Source organism: Salvia hispanica, chromosome 3 (genome assembly GCF_029641045.1).
Source record: "Salvia hispanica isolate PSC_SH4W2 chromosome 3, Shi_PSC_v1, whole genome shotgun sequence".
Lineage (NCBI taxonomy): Eukaryota > Viridiplantae > Streptophyta > Magnoliopsida > Lamiales > Lamiaceae > Salvia > Salvia hispanica.
Window position 1 is genome coordinate 20,220,545 of NC_142694.1, and position 13,139 is coordinate 20,233,683.

The 13,139-nt window shown below is 39.2% G+C and overlaps 2 protein-coding genes across 2 annotated transcripts; both read left to right on the forward strand.

The window, feature by feature from the left end:
- The first annotated feature begins 2,977 nt into the window (after positions 1–2,977).
- DRT111 (D111/G-patch domain-containing protein) lies at positions 2,978–5,530 on the forward strand. The gene is made up of 2 exons (XM_048116590.2): positions 2,978–3,907; positions 4,888–5,530. Exons 1-2 carry the CDS (start codon positions 3,089–3,091, stop codon positions 5,182–5,184), a joined length of 1,116 nt encoding a protein of 371 aa, XP_047972547.1. The 5' UTR covers positions 2,978–3,088; the 3' UTR covers positions 5,185–5,530.
- Positions 5,531–8,530: 3,000 nt separating this feature from the next.
- Positions 8,531–11,557, forward strand: AUG2 (HAUS augmin-like complex subunit). The gene is made up of 6 exons (XM_048111339.2): positions 8,531–8,840; positions 9,043–9,159; positions 9,343–9,447; positions 9,655–9,723; positions 10,132–10,245; positions 11,082–11,557. The coding sequence occupies exons 1-6, from the start codon at positions 8,718–8,720 to the stop codon at positions 11,379–11,381; spliced, it is 828 nt and encodes a 275-aa protein (XP_047967296.1). The 5' UTR covers positions 8,531–8,717; the 3' UTR covers positions 11,382–11,557.
- The last annotated feature ends 1,582 nt before the right edge of the window (positions 11,558–13,139 follow it).

Consider the following 13,139-nt stretch of genomic DNA (forward strand, 5'->3'; position numbering starts at 1 on the left):
TGAACCTTTAATCGACCCAATATATGATTTTTCAATCGAAGCTAAGTAACAAGTTGTTTTAAATCACACTTTAAATATTATTAACTTTCACAAACTTTTAAGTATTTATATAAGTATTAAATAAATTGGACGATGATTTGAGCTTGAGAATTTAGTGGAAAGTCAAGATCGAATAGTAGTAGTAACATAAAAGCTTGAGTCAAGCTTAAATCAAACTCAAACGTTGCGATGCACAAATTATGGTGTGCACGAGCTAATGTCTTTTGATAATAAGACACTATGTAGAAAGTTAATTTATGTTACCATGACGAACCAGAATATCCCGTGATCACCAAATACTTTACGGACAACTGTACATTTGATATACATCCATCTCTCGTTCCAAATGTTATTGAAATTTTTTAAGAGTGTGACCACCGATAATCATGACAAATTCGATCATTATGAGCTAAGCATTTACAACTAAGTTTCATACTAAGAAAGTAGGTGAAAAAAGTTAAGAAATATGGATCATACTTTTATATATTATTAATTTTATAGTAATACTAAAATATAAGTGGAATAAATTAGTGGAATGTGGGGTCCATTGTCCTATGCCCCAAAATAACTGAGTTGTATAAGTGAGTCATTTCACTTTTTAGCAAAAAATCATTTTTCTTATTTTATTCTCTCTTCATGCGCCTTTTTAGATTTCATAAAAATAATTAAATTATTTAAATATTTTTACTCCACCGTCCCAAAAAATTTGTCACATTTTTTTTATTTTCGTCTGTCCCACAAAATTTGTCACATTTCAACTTTTATGATACCTTGTGCCAAGCCACCCGGTGGCTTGGCTGGAGCTTAACCATTACCACTGCCACTATATTCTACTGTCTTATCTTATTATTGAATTGATTTATTCCGCTATCTCTTAGGCATAGAAAATGCATGGTAAATAGGTGAGATGTCATAAGGATAGAATTAGATGTATAAGTGAAAGTGAGATAGACGGGAACTGATATCCATTTCCTTTTTTTTTTTTTTTGTATGAATCTACACGCCGATGACCATATATTAATTGGACTTCTTATTTTTTTTCTTTTTAAAAAAAACTATATGTATACAGTTCGTTGAACTTCATTTCATTCGCACCACTTGTGTTAACAAGTTTTTCTCTGTCTAAATTTCATTTCTGTTGAAGATAATAAATGGAGAACGATAGGAACTCCCGCCACGAGCGAGTCACAAACACCGACGTTTCCCGCCGAAGGTGAGGGAAACGCGAGCGCAATGGCGGGGATAACGCCCCAAATGGCGGGGATGATGGGGCCGTACTACAATATGTACCCTGGGATGGGTGGGATGGTGCCCCAGATGCCCGGGGTGAGTGGAGGGATGACAGGGATGATGTCGGGAATGATGCCCAGGGCAGCGGGATGGGGGGGATGATGCCCCGGATGGCAGTGGGGATGGGGGGCATGACACCGGGGATGATGGGGGGAATGATGCAGGGCATGCCTGCCGCTGTTGGGGGAGGGGAGGAGGGAGGTTAGCAGGGGCCCCAATCACCTGGGGACAATGTCTATCGTCCCTATATGGATTTATTGTCTAGTGATTCTCCCCAAAGTACTCCTCAGGAGACTCAGTTCACCGGCATCGAGACTTTCTCTTTTGAGTAGTTGGGGCTATCTCCGGTCAGGGAGACTCCCATTGAGGCATGGGCAAGGGACAAGGGCAAAGGCCCTACCTCGTCCTCGCGTGCGGGGGCCGAGGAGGAGGAGGATGTGGAGGAGACGGGAAAGAGTACCGTCTGGAGCATGGCGGAAAACGTCGCGCTGGCGAGGGCCTGGGTCGATGTAGTCGAGGATCCCTACATCAGGGCTAACCAGCATATCGCCAGAATGTGGGTGCGCATTAGTCAAGGTTACCTCCGATTCAAACCGGATGGTGGAAAGCCTCACGGTTCCGAGCAATGCCGGAAACAGTGGGAGCGGTTGAGGCCTAAGCTCAGCCGATTTGCCGGCATCTACCAAAACAACCTCCGCCAAGCAACTAGTGGCATGTCCGAGTAGGATGTGAAGAACCTTTCCATGCAGCGGTACCCCGACAGGGCGTTGAAGTTCCGTGAATTCGAGCATTGGAAGGTCTATCTCGTGGTGAAGAATTCTGCCCAAGTTTTGTGCGGGTGTTGAAGCTGGCTGGCCAAAGCGGACGAAGATCAGCACTTCCGGCGAGTACAGCAGCGTGCCGGTTCGCACGAGCTCCCCGAAGCCGAGGCAGAGATCCCGACCCCTCAAGCGTCTTCCCGCCGCCGTCGTCGCCCGGTTAGGGGAAAGACTGCGCAGCGGATGGCAAGGGGAAGCGCCAGCGGGTCCGATGAGGTCCAATCGGAGGCCACTCCCGAGATCAGCAATCTCGCTCGCGCCCAGCAAATGCATAGCCTGGTACAGACTATGGAAATGTGGCATAACACGACTGATCCGTTATACAAGATGATGTTGAAGGATGTTATCGACACATTGAGACGCGATTTGGGGATGACACCCTTGCCCGATAGTGGCGTCGGGACGACGGCAACGGCACTAGCGACGGCAACGACGCGGAGGACGAGGAGTGAGCCGGGGGTCGCATTTGTTGAAGCTTGGGGTTGTATTTTTTTTTATGACTATGTAATTTTTTTTATATATAATTATGTATGTTTTTTTTTAATGAAGTTGTTCCATTTTCTCCGTCCGTATTCGTGTCGAAAATCTAATTCCGTAAATATGTGAATTTTTTTATTGCGGGAAGTGCGCGCCGAAGTCCTTGGGGATGTCTGTCATTGTGCATTGAAAAGTCCTTATGATGTGACAGTGCAGTGGAAAGTCCTTATAACGTGGCAGGAGGTGTTTTTGAAAATTCCGATGGGAAGTCCAATCGGACATCCGCAGCATTGCGGTTGCACTAATCCCGACTAGAATAAAATAGTTGGGGGAGAAAGTGGAAAATCCAATTAAAAAGGGGGTCAATGTTTGAGTTTTGATATTTCATTCATCTCTCCCAAATCTCTAAACTTTTCAACTACTGATTTCCAGAAATTGCATCTCTGCATACGCTTCTTTGCATTATGCTGGGCGGCTTGTACGGCGACCTTCCACCGCCGTCGTCCAAGGCGGACGACAATTCCACCACCACAAATGTCTGGTCGAGCAGCGCCAAGATGGCGCCGCCCACGCTCCGAAAGCCCTTCGCCCCTCCCCAAACAATCCTCCGACCTAAACCGCCGCACCCCAAGCCGATTCCGCCGCCCCTCTCCAATAAACCCGCCGACGAGAACAGAAACCCTAATCCGACCGCAGCGGCTTTCCAGCCCGCCCTAGTCGGCGTCACCAGCTCCGTCGTGGAGGAGTACGATCCCGCGCGCCCTAACGACTACGAGGAGTACCGCCACGAGCGGAAGCGGAAGCAGGCGGAGGCGGAGCTGAGGAAGGAATTGGAGGAGAGGGAAAGGAGAGAGAGGGAGAGGGAGGACAGGGAGCGGAGGGAGAGGGAAAGGGATCGGGAGAAGGAATTGAGCATATCCGGAGAGGAGGCGTGGCGGAGGAGGGCGGCTTTGAGTGGTGGAGTGCCGAGATCGCCTTCCCCTCCGCCTAATTCCAGTGGGGGAGATAGAGAAGAAGGGTTTCGGATTGGGAAATCTGAGACTGGGGGTTTAGGGCTTGGAGCTGAAGGGAAGATGACTGCGGCGCAGAGAATGATGGCGAAGATGGGGTGGAAGGAAGGGCAGGGGCTGGGGAAGCAGGAGCAGGGAATTACCACACCGTTGATGGCAAAGAAGACCGATAAGAGAGGCGGCGTGATCGTCAATGCCAGTGAGTCGAGTAAGAAGGTTAAGAGTGTTAGTTTCAGCGGAACGCCAACGAGAGTTGTGCTTCTCAGGAATATGGTAATGGCTTCATTTTTATATGCATTTGGTCATCATGATTGGTTAATTGGGTGGTGTTTGTGATAGAGATGTTTTGAGCTTTGGGAATTTTGTTGATCTTTAGCTTATACGGCTGATGGTTAGGAGAGATGACAATTTGGTTATCTTGATTTCACTTATAATTTGTCTGTGGATAGTTTAGTTGAATGAATGACGTATATGCTCCCTATCATGGTCACTTGTCGTAAAGACCGGAGCTTAGAGTCTGGAAACTGCTTTTACTTGGATTTCAGTTTTGGTAGATGGAGGTTCGCTTATATAATGTGTTTGCTGATAATTAGTTAAATCGTAGTCACGGTTCTCGCCTTCTGTATATACTAGAGGTAGAATTCAGAAATTGCTTATGCTTTTGCGGTTCAATTTTAGGGTCATGGAGGTTTAGACAATACTAATTGCTAGGTATGATTTGAAACATTAGGAGTGAACTAAGATTGAGCCAATATCTATTATCTATCCTAAGTAGTATCTCTCTTTCGAATCAAATTGGAGCCTATGGTTCAAACATGTAATTCTAATTCGTGGGGCTGTTATGTGATCTTTTGCACGCTAAAGAATGTTCTAATGGGTTGAGGTGATCAATGTATTGCATGGTTTCTTTGTTGTTTGGATTTTGTAGGAGTATTTTTTTATTTTTATCTTTGCAACTGTTCTCTTTTACAGTTTTATAGGTCAGCTAGTCATATGCATGTGTATTCTATGTACTGTATCCTGGTTATTATTTGTTCCCTTTGTGTAAACAAATTGAAACTTGATTTGAGTCGTTACAAATTCGTAGGCACTGTATGTGTATTCTATCCATTTGGTGCCTGAAAATAATCCACAATGTTTGGTCCTTGTTCTTCACCTGGGCTTATGGCCTCTATTAGTTTTTAACGATTTCATTTGTGCAGTTTATATGCGTGCTAACTAATATGCAATTCCGTGTTTTGCTTTTTTCTAAGGTTGGTCCTGGTGAGGTTGATGATGATTTAGAAGGTGAGGTGGCGGAGGAGTGTACTAAATTTGGCACAGTGACCCGCGTCTTGATTTTTGAGATCACAGAGCCAAACTTCCCACATGAGGAAGCTGTGAGAATCTTTATCCAATTTGAGAGATCAGAGCAAGCAACTAAGGCCCTCATAGAACTTGATGGTCGCTTCTTTGGGGGAAGGGTTGTTCGAGCTGGTTTCTATGATGAGGAAAGGTTCAGTAACAACGAGCTAGCTCCCCAGCCCGGGGAAATTCCTGGATTCTTTTGATAGTATTGGAGAAAACAAGATCCTAACAGCTGTTGAAATCGTGCAAGAGGCTCGTGCTCATCTTCCTTGAGTGGTCTGCGTGGCCTGCTTTCTTGCTGAACATCCATCCATTTAGCTTCAATAATTGTAAGCTCGGACGCACTCGGTTTGAAAGGTATAGCTTCAATTATTCATCTAGAGGAGATGTGAACTTGTTTCTGACTGCAGATATCGCATTTGCGTATATTGTAGTTGAATTTCCAGAGTGCCTTTGACTCAGAAGCAGTGTTTTGTATTTCCATCTTCGACTTATCTTGTCGAGTTCAGTTTTATTTTGTTATATATTGCGATTATTTGCTGCTGCTAATTTTATTCACTTTTGTGATTCTTCTAAGCATCAACAGTTTGCTACATGTAGACTTATATCCCTTTTTTTTCTTGATTTCTTTTAAAAATAAAAGTTGGCCAATACAGAAATTACAGATAATAAATTGGAGGAATTCATTAGTTGTTTTTGCAAGCCTAATGCATAACCAAATTTCAGATTTTCGGGTTTTTGGGTATGCTTAGACTTTTGGATTTTTTCGATTTTTAATATACACGTTCAAAACTGATCCAGAATTTTAAAATTTTCCTAAACTATGATCCGATTCAAAATTTGAAAAAATTAAATTCAAATTTAATCAAGTTTAGATTAGATATTCTAATTTTGGTTTGGGTATTAAATCTAGGGGTGGTTCGGTACGGTATACCTTACCGGGAGTGTCATACCGTATACCGTACCGAAAGTTACGGTATGACAAAAACCTTACCGATACCGTACCGTAAGTTTCGGTATACCGGAGTTCGGTATACCGGAAATTCGGTATGGCAGTTTTTCATACCGTTACCATACCGAGTTATCAGTATACTGTACCGCATTTCAGTATACCTTACTTTTGCGGTATACCGAACTGCGATATGGCATTCCGATATACCGTTATACCGTGTTTTGTGGTACGGCATACCGTTATACCATTATACCGTGAAAAAATCTATTATATCCAAAATATTAAAAAAAAAATCTAGTTTTCAACTACTTCAAAAAATAGGGTTCCCAATTTTGATTCTTTTATTTTTTTCTATAATAAAAATTCTTATTTTTTAAAATTTAGTTTAAATATAACATATGTAAATATATATTTATATTATATATATATCAATTGGTATACCTGTATACCACGGTATACCGAAGCATCGGTATATACCGAATCTTCGGTATACCGCGGTATGGGAAATCTTATACCGTTACCGTATCGATCTCTATCGGTAAGGTATTATACCGTACCGAAAACTACGGTATACCGAAAAAACGGTATTTTCGGTATTTTTTCAGTACGGTAAGTCCGATATTCCGGTATTTCGGTATAATTCCCCAGCCCTAATTAAATCTAGAATTTCTGGGTAAATCTACTATTCATATAAAATGTTTCGCATTTGTTTCAAATTCGTACAAAAAGATGAAGTTTACAAAAAATTATGTTGACGTTTTAATACAAATCGTAGGCACAATTTTTAACTCACCAATTGGTTGACTCATCAATTAGATACAAAGGTGTGTGAGTCGCGACAAGCTATACCTCCAACTTCTCTATGTAAAATATTTTTCTCTCTATTCATTTTTATGTCAATCTTTCTCTATAAATTATTTGTTTTATTTTTACTTGAACTATTACATTTTTTATGTTAAATTATAATCTTGATAAGTTATATGGTATGTTAACAATCGAAGTTAACATCAACTTAGTACTATATGATAATATTGATGAACTGAATGATCGTGTGGATGATATTTATGTTTGTGTTCGAGGATGAAAGAAATGGTGATGAAGGCAGAGATGAGGTGACTAATGAATATGAGTGTGATTAAAATATGGAGATTTGGACAAAAGGTGAAGGTGAAGGAAATGAGTCTAATGGAATGACAAGTATTCATTCTAGTAATGAGGAAACAAAGATCAAGATGGCATGTAAGACAGTAAGAGGGATATGCAATGCTAAAAGGGATATGAAATATCAAAAGTTCAATAATTAAATGTTACTGTACTTATAAATGAAGAGGTGTTGAAGTAGGCAGTAGGCCATTAGACAATATGTCATTTTTATAATATAAAGGGTGTAAGGGATGGAAATGATCGGTTAATGTTTAATTGTTTAAACTATGAAGGTTGGATGAACGCATCGTCTATTACTAAGAAACAATCCAGATAAAAGAAGTTCAAGGACAATCACAAATGTGTTTGAGAGATTATCGAGAGATATACTTATGGTTGAGCGAAACTTACCAAGAACATCTACGAGCATTCCCAGAATTTTCTTCTAAGTCATTGGTCCATCAACATGAGGTAAACTTTAAAGTAAAGACATGTAGGTCAAAGATTTGGAGAGCAAGAAAGCATGTTTTAGAAAAAGTTATGACATTTGAGGTCGAATAGTATGGTGAACTCTAGGATTATGCAAAGGAATGGTAAAGATCTATCCCCAGGGTCTTTATAGGATCTTATTTTTCAAAACATGTATTTATGCATGTAAGAAGACTTCTTAGCTAGTTGTAGGCCTCTGGGATATTAGTTGTTTACAATACTCAACTCCATGTACTTGTAGAAATTGATCCAAGTGATTGTATATTTCCCATTGCATATAGAGTTGTGGATGTAGAAACAAGAATCATGGACTTAGTTTGCGAGGAATTTGTCCATCGACTTGATATTGAGAATTTAGCTCTTGGACATTTATGAGTGATAAAGAAAATGTTGTTTTAAGGATTGTATTGCTCTATATTAACTTAATGTGTTATGATTCATGGACTAGATGTTCTACATTAACTTCATGTGTTGTGATTAATAGGCTTATCTGAATGTGTTATAATTCATACACTTTTAGTTGAACACACGTTTTAGTGCACAATTGGTAAAGTAAGAAAAAAGTAAAAAGAAAAAATAATTAAAGTATTATTATTGGAGACTGAGTCTCACTTTATTAGAGACAAAAGAGTTTCCAAATTAAGAAAGTGCATATTATTATGGTATGGACTAAAATGAAAGAGTGCATATTCTTATGAGACAGACGGATTAACAAATAGGGATTACTACTCTCTCTATCCAGATGACTCACTTCTTAGCCGATACAAGATTTTATTCAAGTTTATTTTGTGTTTTAAATAGAAGGAATAAAATAGAAACAAAGATGTTTTAGTAATGTATCCTGTTGGTGGCAAGTGGTAACAAATGAAAGTTGGGTCATGATTTCAAATTCGAAAAATATCCAAATCAAAATTTTAAATTCAATTTAGTTCGAAATAAATAATCAAATTTCTGGTATTATGGTCAGTCATAAATTCACAAATCACAATACATCATTTCTCCTCTTTATCCAGTTCAATATTTGAAATTGCACTTCTAAAAATCAAATTTCGTGACTTGTAACTCACTCCGATCCTCCGCCGTCTAAATCGCCGGCAATTTTGCCGGCCGGCGCCCCCGCTCGTACACACAACAACATACAAAAAACGTGTGATGTCAATGGGCGGCGACACAACTTGGGTGGGGAAGAAGCCTCTGAGGAGAGTGGGGGGAATGTCCGACGCCTTGTCCATCGCCGCCGATCTCGGTTTCACCGTCGCGCCGCCGCCTTCTCAGGTCTGCAAGATCTACGCTGAAGCTGGATCTGTTCTAGAATTGCTCCAATATGTGTGTGTTTAGGTAGTTGGTAATGCAAATTATCGCGATTGCGCGTAGTTCATCTGCCCTAGCACTGATAAAATTTCCATGCTCGATCTCGTGTTGCGGTAATGTTGGCGATGCTGAGTTTGTGTTTGACTTGGATTTGTTTTTCGATCAGGAGGAAATTCAGAATTTATCTGGTGCAAAAGGAGATGATTTGATAAGGATATTGAGAGAATTGACCGCTGTACAGAGAAAAATCGCGGATCTGCAAGTTGAACTTCAAGGCAGAAAGGTAATACATTTTGGATTTCGACAATTTTTTACTTGAATATTGGGTTCCGAGGGTTGGTTTTGATAATTTTGTGTTGTTGCCGTATCATTTGCTATATTTGGTAGTTTTGAAATGTAGCATTTGATTTACTTTGTGGAACAATTCTGTTTGTATAGCTCATATAATTCTTTGTTGAACTTTTAGGAAGACAAGAATGTGGCTCATTTGACGCATGTGAGTGAAATGGAGAAGAAAATTGAGACTTTAGCTCGAATCACGTCTATTTTGAAAGATGTTATTCAAAACAAGGTAAATAGCAAACGAGGTGCTGCCAAATTCCTATGCTTTGGGATGGAATTAAAAGAATGAATTTGTTGATAATGTTCTAAGATATCTCTGAGAAAATGTTTCTCTATCCTTTTTTTTTTCTGATTGTTCATGCACGATATGCTTAATCACTGTTTCTATGTAAAATATATAGTACTAGGCTCATTAACTTGCTAGCTTGTTTTCTAGGACCGGATTATAGCCCGCCTTCAGCAGCCTTACTCATTGGATTGCATACCCGTGGAAGCTGAGTTTCAGGTATACCAAATGTTATCCAATTTACTCATATATTATTGCCTTCATATGATACTTGTGTATTGAAGTCGAACAAGATCAGAAGTTACAATCTCATCAATGCTCATTTTTTAAAGAAGTGCATACTGTAAGGTGGTTAAGGTTCTGGTAATCTAATATCACAACATTCACCTATAAGAAAGCGGCTTCACGACCTATAAGATTAATTTGTGAACTCCTGTGTTGTCTATTTACCATTCATATAAGGTCAATGCTTTCTGAAATATCCTGCCTGAAGTTACTGTGTGTATTTCCCCTGCAAGTACTATCTAAATCGTCTAGTTTGCTGCTTATCAAAATTTACTTTGTGGACCTCCAAGATGACTTCTGAGAGATCTCTAATACTTGTTTTGGTGTTTCTGGTTTGCATAGAAACAATTTTCAGAATTGCTAATGAAGGCAGCGAGTGATTATGGGGCTTTAACAGCTTCCGTTGCTGATTTTCAGTGGAGCCAAAATTTTAAAGAACCACCTACAGTATGGGGGGTAAGTTAAAACTGTGCATCTCAGTTTGTTACCTCAGTTTCAAACTACAAATACCACACACTGCACTTGCTTACTTTTCTGTCTCTACTTGTTTTAGTAAATATTGAATTTGCAGATTCCTAGATATTTCTTCATACAGATTTATGATGATAGCAGTAGGAAAATACTAACCTTAATAGTCAAGTACTATGAAAATGAGGACATTGTTCGTGAGAAGGTTCACATAATAAGTAATAGCATGACAACACAAGCTAGAATTAATGTTCTGGCCCCAATAAAAGTCCTGAATTGAGATGGACGAAACTAAAGTTTCTTAGATTAGCTACTGTGATAGCATTGTGTTAATGTTGCAGCTCATTGAAGAAAATGGAGTATCGAAACGAATACTCTTGGATCATATACAAGAATCCTTTTTACTGTAACTATTATTTTGCCTAGCACTTAATGCTGGAGTAAATTTTTGAAGCTGATGGCTTAAACTGTACTTCCTCCATTTCATAGTAGTGGAGTCATTTTGCCATTTTGGTACGTTCCATAATAGTGGAGTCATTTCCCTTTTTAGTAAAAGTAACATATTTCTTCTCACTTACATTACTCTCTTTTACTTTATTCTCTCTTATCTCTCTACATTTTTCCTTTCCTACTTTATTCTTCCTTTTACTTAACTCATTTAACACAATTTTTTTTAATCTCCGTGCCGGAAAGAAATGCATCCACTATTATGGAATGGAGTATGAGATACAGATGTAATTTTTTTTATAAATTCTTCGTACAAAGCATTATATGCCTATGCCAGATTCTAAACTTCATGGAAATTACAAATTGTGTTGTTTTAGGAGATGCTCCGTCCAATTCCTGTTGCTTTGGCATCTTGCACCCGATTCTTTGAAGCGATGACTGCAATGAGGGAGTCCTTTGCGAAACTGCAGACCCTGAGAGTCGGTCATTCCTCTCAGAGAGTGATGGGAGAATCAGACTGTGTGACGCCTCCACCGTGGAGAAATGAATCAAGTTTTGATGACTTGGCCGTTGGAAGCCTGAGAAGGCCGGGCAGCGAACGACAGGAAGGGGATGACGCAAGCAGAGAGGCCAGCGATTTGAATTATGTCGATGCAACCTCTAACCGAAGATTGTGATGGCCTCCTCCTGCTAAAAACAGCTCGTGATTAAGATATGGTGATTGTACAATACTGCTAACAATCTGTATGTTTTTACCCTGTTGCTGTGTGATTTTCTTGTATAGAGGATAACTTTATGTGACATTGAATCTCCGTGTTCTTTTTTATTCATTTTAAAAGTATGTATTACGATAGATTATTTTGCAGGTTTTATTTGATGTGAAGTTCAAAGGGAAAAATTAACATTATAAGCACTTAAAATGACCATTTCCATTTTATTTTTTCTTTAAAACCCTACGTTAGTTTATCGTATACTTTCTCGGGATTGTAAAAATGACAACCATACCACCAATGAGAACCCTTAGATTTAGGAGCAGATTCAATCTTAGTCTGTCACATGGCAGGCTTGCTTGCTTATTTGCATAATAGATTGTTTGATTATCTCTAATTTTGTATCGCAGATTGCTTGGAACCATATGATGAATTGCTTGCTTATGTATCATAGATTGTTTGCCTATGTATAACAAATTGTTTGCCTAGATTGTCATTTTAAATAGGGTGTCACCATAGTGCTCTGATTTCGTATCGCAGATTGCTTCGAACCATATGCCGAGTTGTTTGTCTAGGTATAGCAGATTTCATGCTACGTGGTTGTCAAATTGTCCTTTAAGACCGATGTCACCCTTACGCACCCCTACTTTCTCATCCATTAAAAAAATACTCCTCATTACTTTCAAATTTTCATTTTGGTTCGTTCATTACATTACTTTCATATTTATATTTTGGTTCGTCCATTAAAATTAATTGCATACTACTAAAATAGAAAATTTCTTCAAATTTATTATCCATTTTTATATTTTTCTCCCTTACTTTATCTATCTTTCTTCTTTCTCTTTCATACATTACCTATTTTATTTTTTATTTCGAATAATGTACTGATTTTACATTAAAACTCATTTCATCCACCAAAACTAAGAATCTAAGCTAAGGTCGACTAGTTTTACTACATCATTTTACAAAAAGTACTAATACTTTTGTAGGTAACATGTGTTTTAACGCGAAATTAGTAACGTAAGAGGTAGATAAAAAAAAAGGTTGAAGAAATTTTAGTGCAAAAGAGGACACACTTCATTAGGAGATGTTCAGTTTATCAGATATGTCCAGTTTTAGGTCCATATTTGATCAAATTCTGTTGTTAAGTTTGTGATACAATTCTGGCAAGCCCAAGATATTGGGCTTAGCCCTCAATTGTTCATCTAAAATGCTCCTAAAATAAATCTCGCCAAAGACGTTGTTTTCAATTCTTGGGAGCTTAGAATTGAGAGACTTGGACACCAAAAAGATATTTTTACGCTCGAATTTTAGATTCACCCCCAAATTTAAATTTCGGCTCACATTCTCTCTCTCATCTCAGTCGTGGCCTAATCGGGAGAAACAACACCACCGACTCAACCACATTCTCGGCGCAAAATCGAACACCTAATAACAACAAATTAGCGAGGTAAGTGATTGTGCTCTCTCCTCTAGTTTCACTCTCTTCATTCTCTTTTGTTAAATCGTTGTGGACTGCTCAAGTTGGATCATCGACCTGATCAAGCCAGCCTATTTGTGCCTGCTACCTGCAAAAGTGCGGGTGAGTGGATCCGGTAAAAGCTCAGGTTGATCATCTCGGTTTACTCCGACTCGAATGAGATGAAGCGAAAAGGTAAAAGGAGTGTGTTATCAAAAACCTTAACCCACTGATACTATTTAACTAGTATAGGGAAGTAAGGATTG

Coding starts and splice junctions, on each gene's coding strand:
- DRT111 (XM_048116590.2), top strand. CDS start 3,089: ATGCTGGGCGGCTTGTACGGCGACCTTCCACCGCCGTCGTCCAAGGCG. Junction 3,908..4,887: donor TTGTGCTTCTCAGGAATATG/GTAATGGCTTCA, acceptor CTTTTTTCTAAG/GTTGGTCCTGGTGAGGTTGA.
- AUG2 (XM_048111339.2), top strand. CDS start 8,718: ATGTCAATGGGCGGCGACACAACTTGGGTGGGGAAGAAGCCTCTGAGG. Junction 9,160..9,342: donor TTGAACTTCAAGGCAGAAAG/GTAATACATTTT, acceptor TTGAACTTTTAG/GAAGACAAGAATGTGGCTCA. Junction 10,246..11,081: donor AACCACCTACAGTATGGGGG/GTAAGTTAAAAC, acceptor GTGTTGTTTTAG/GAGATGCTCCGTCCAATTCC.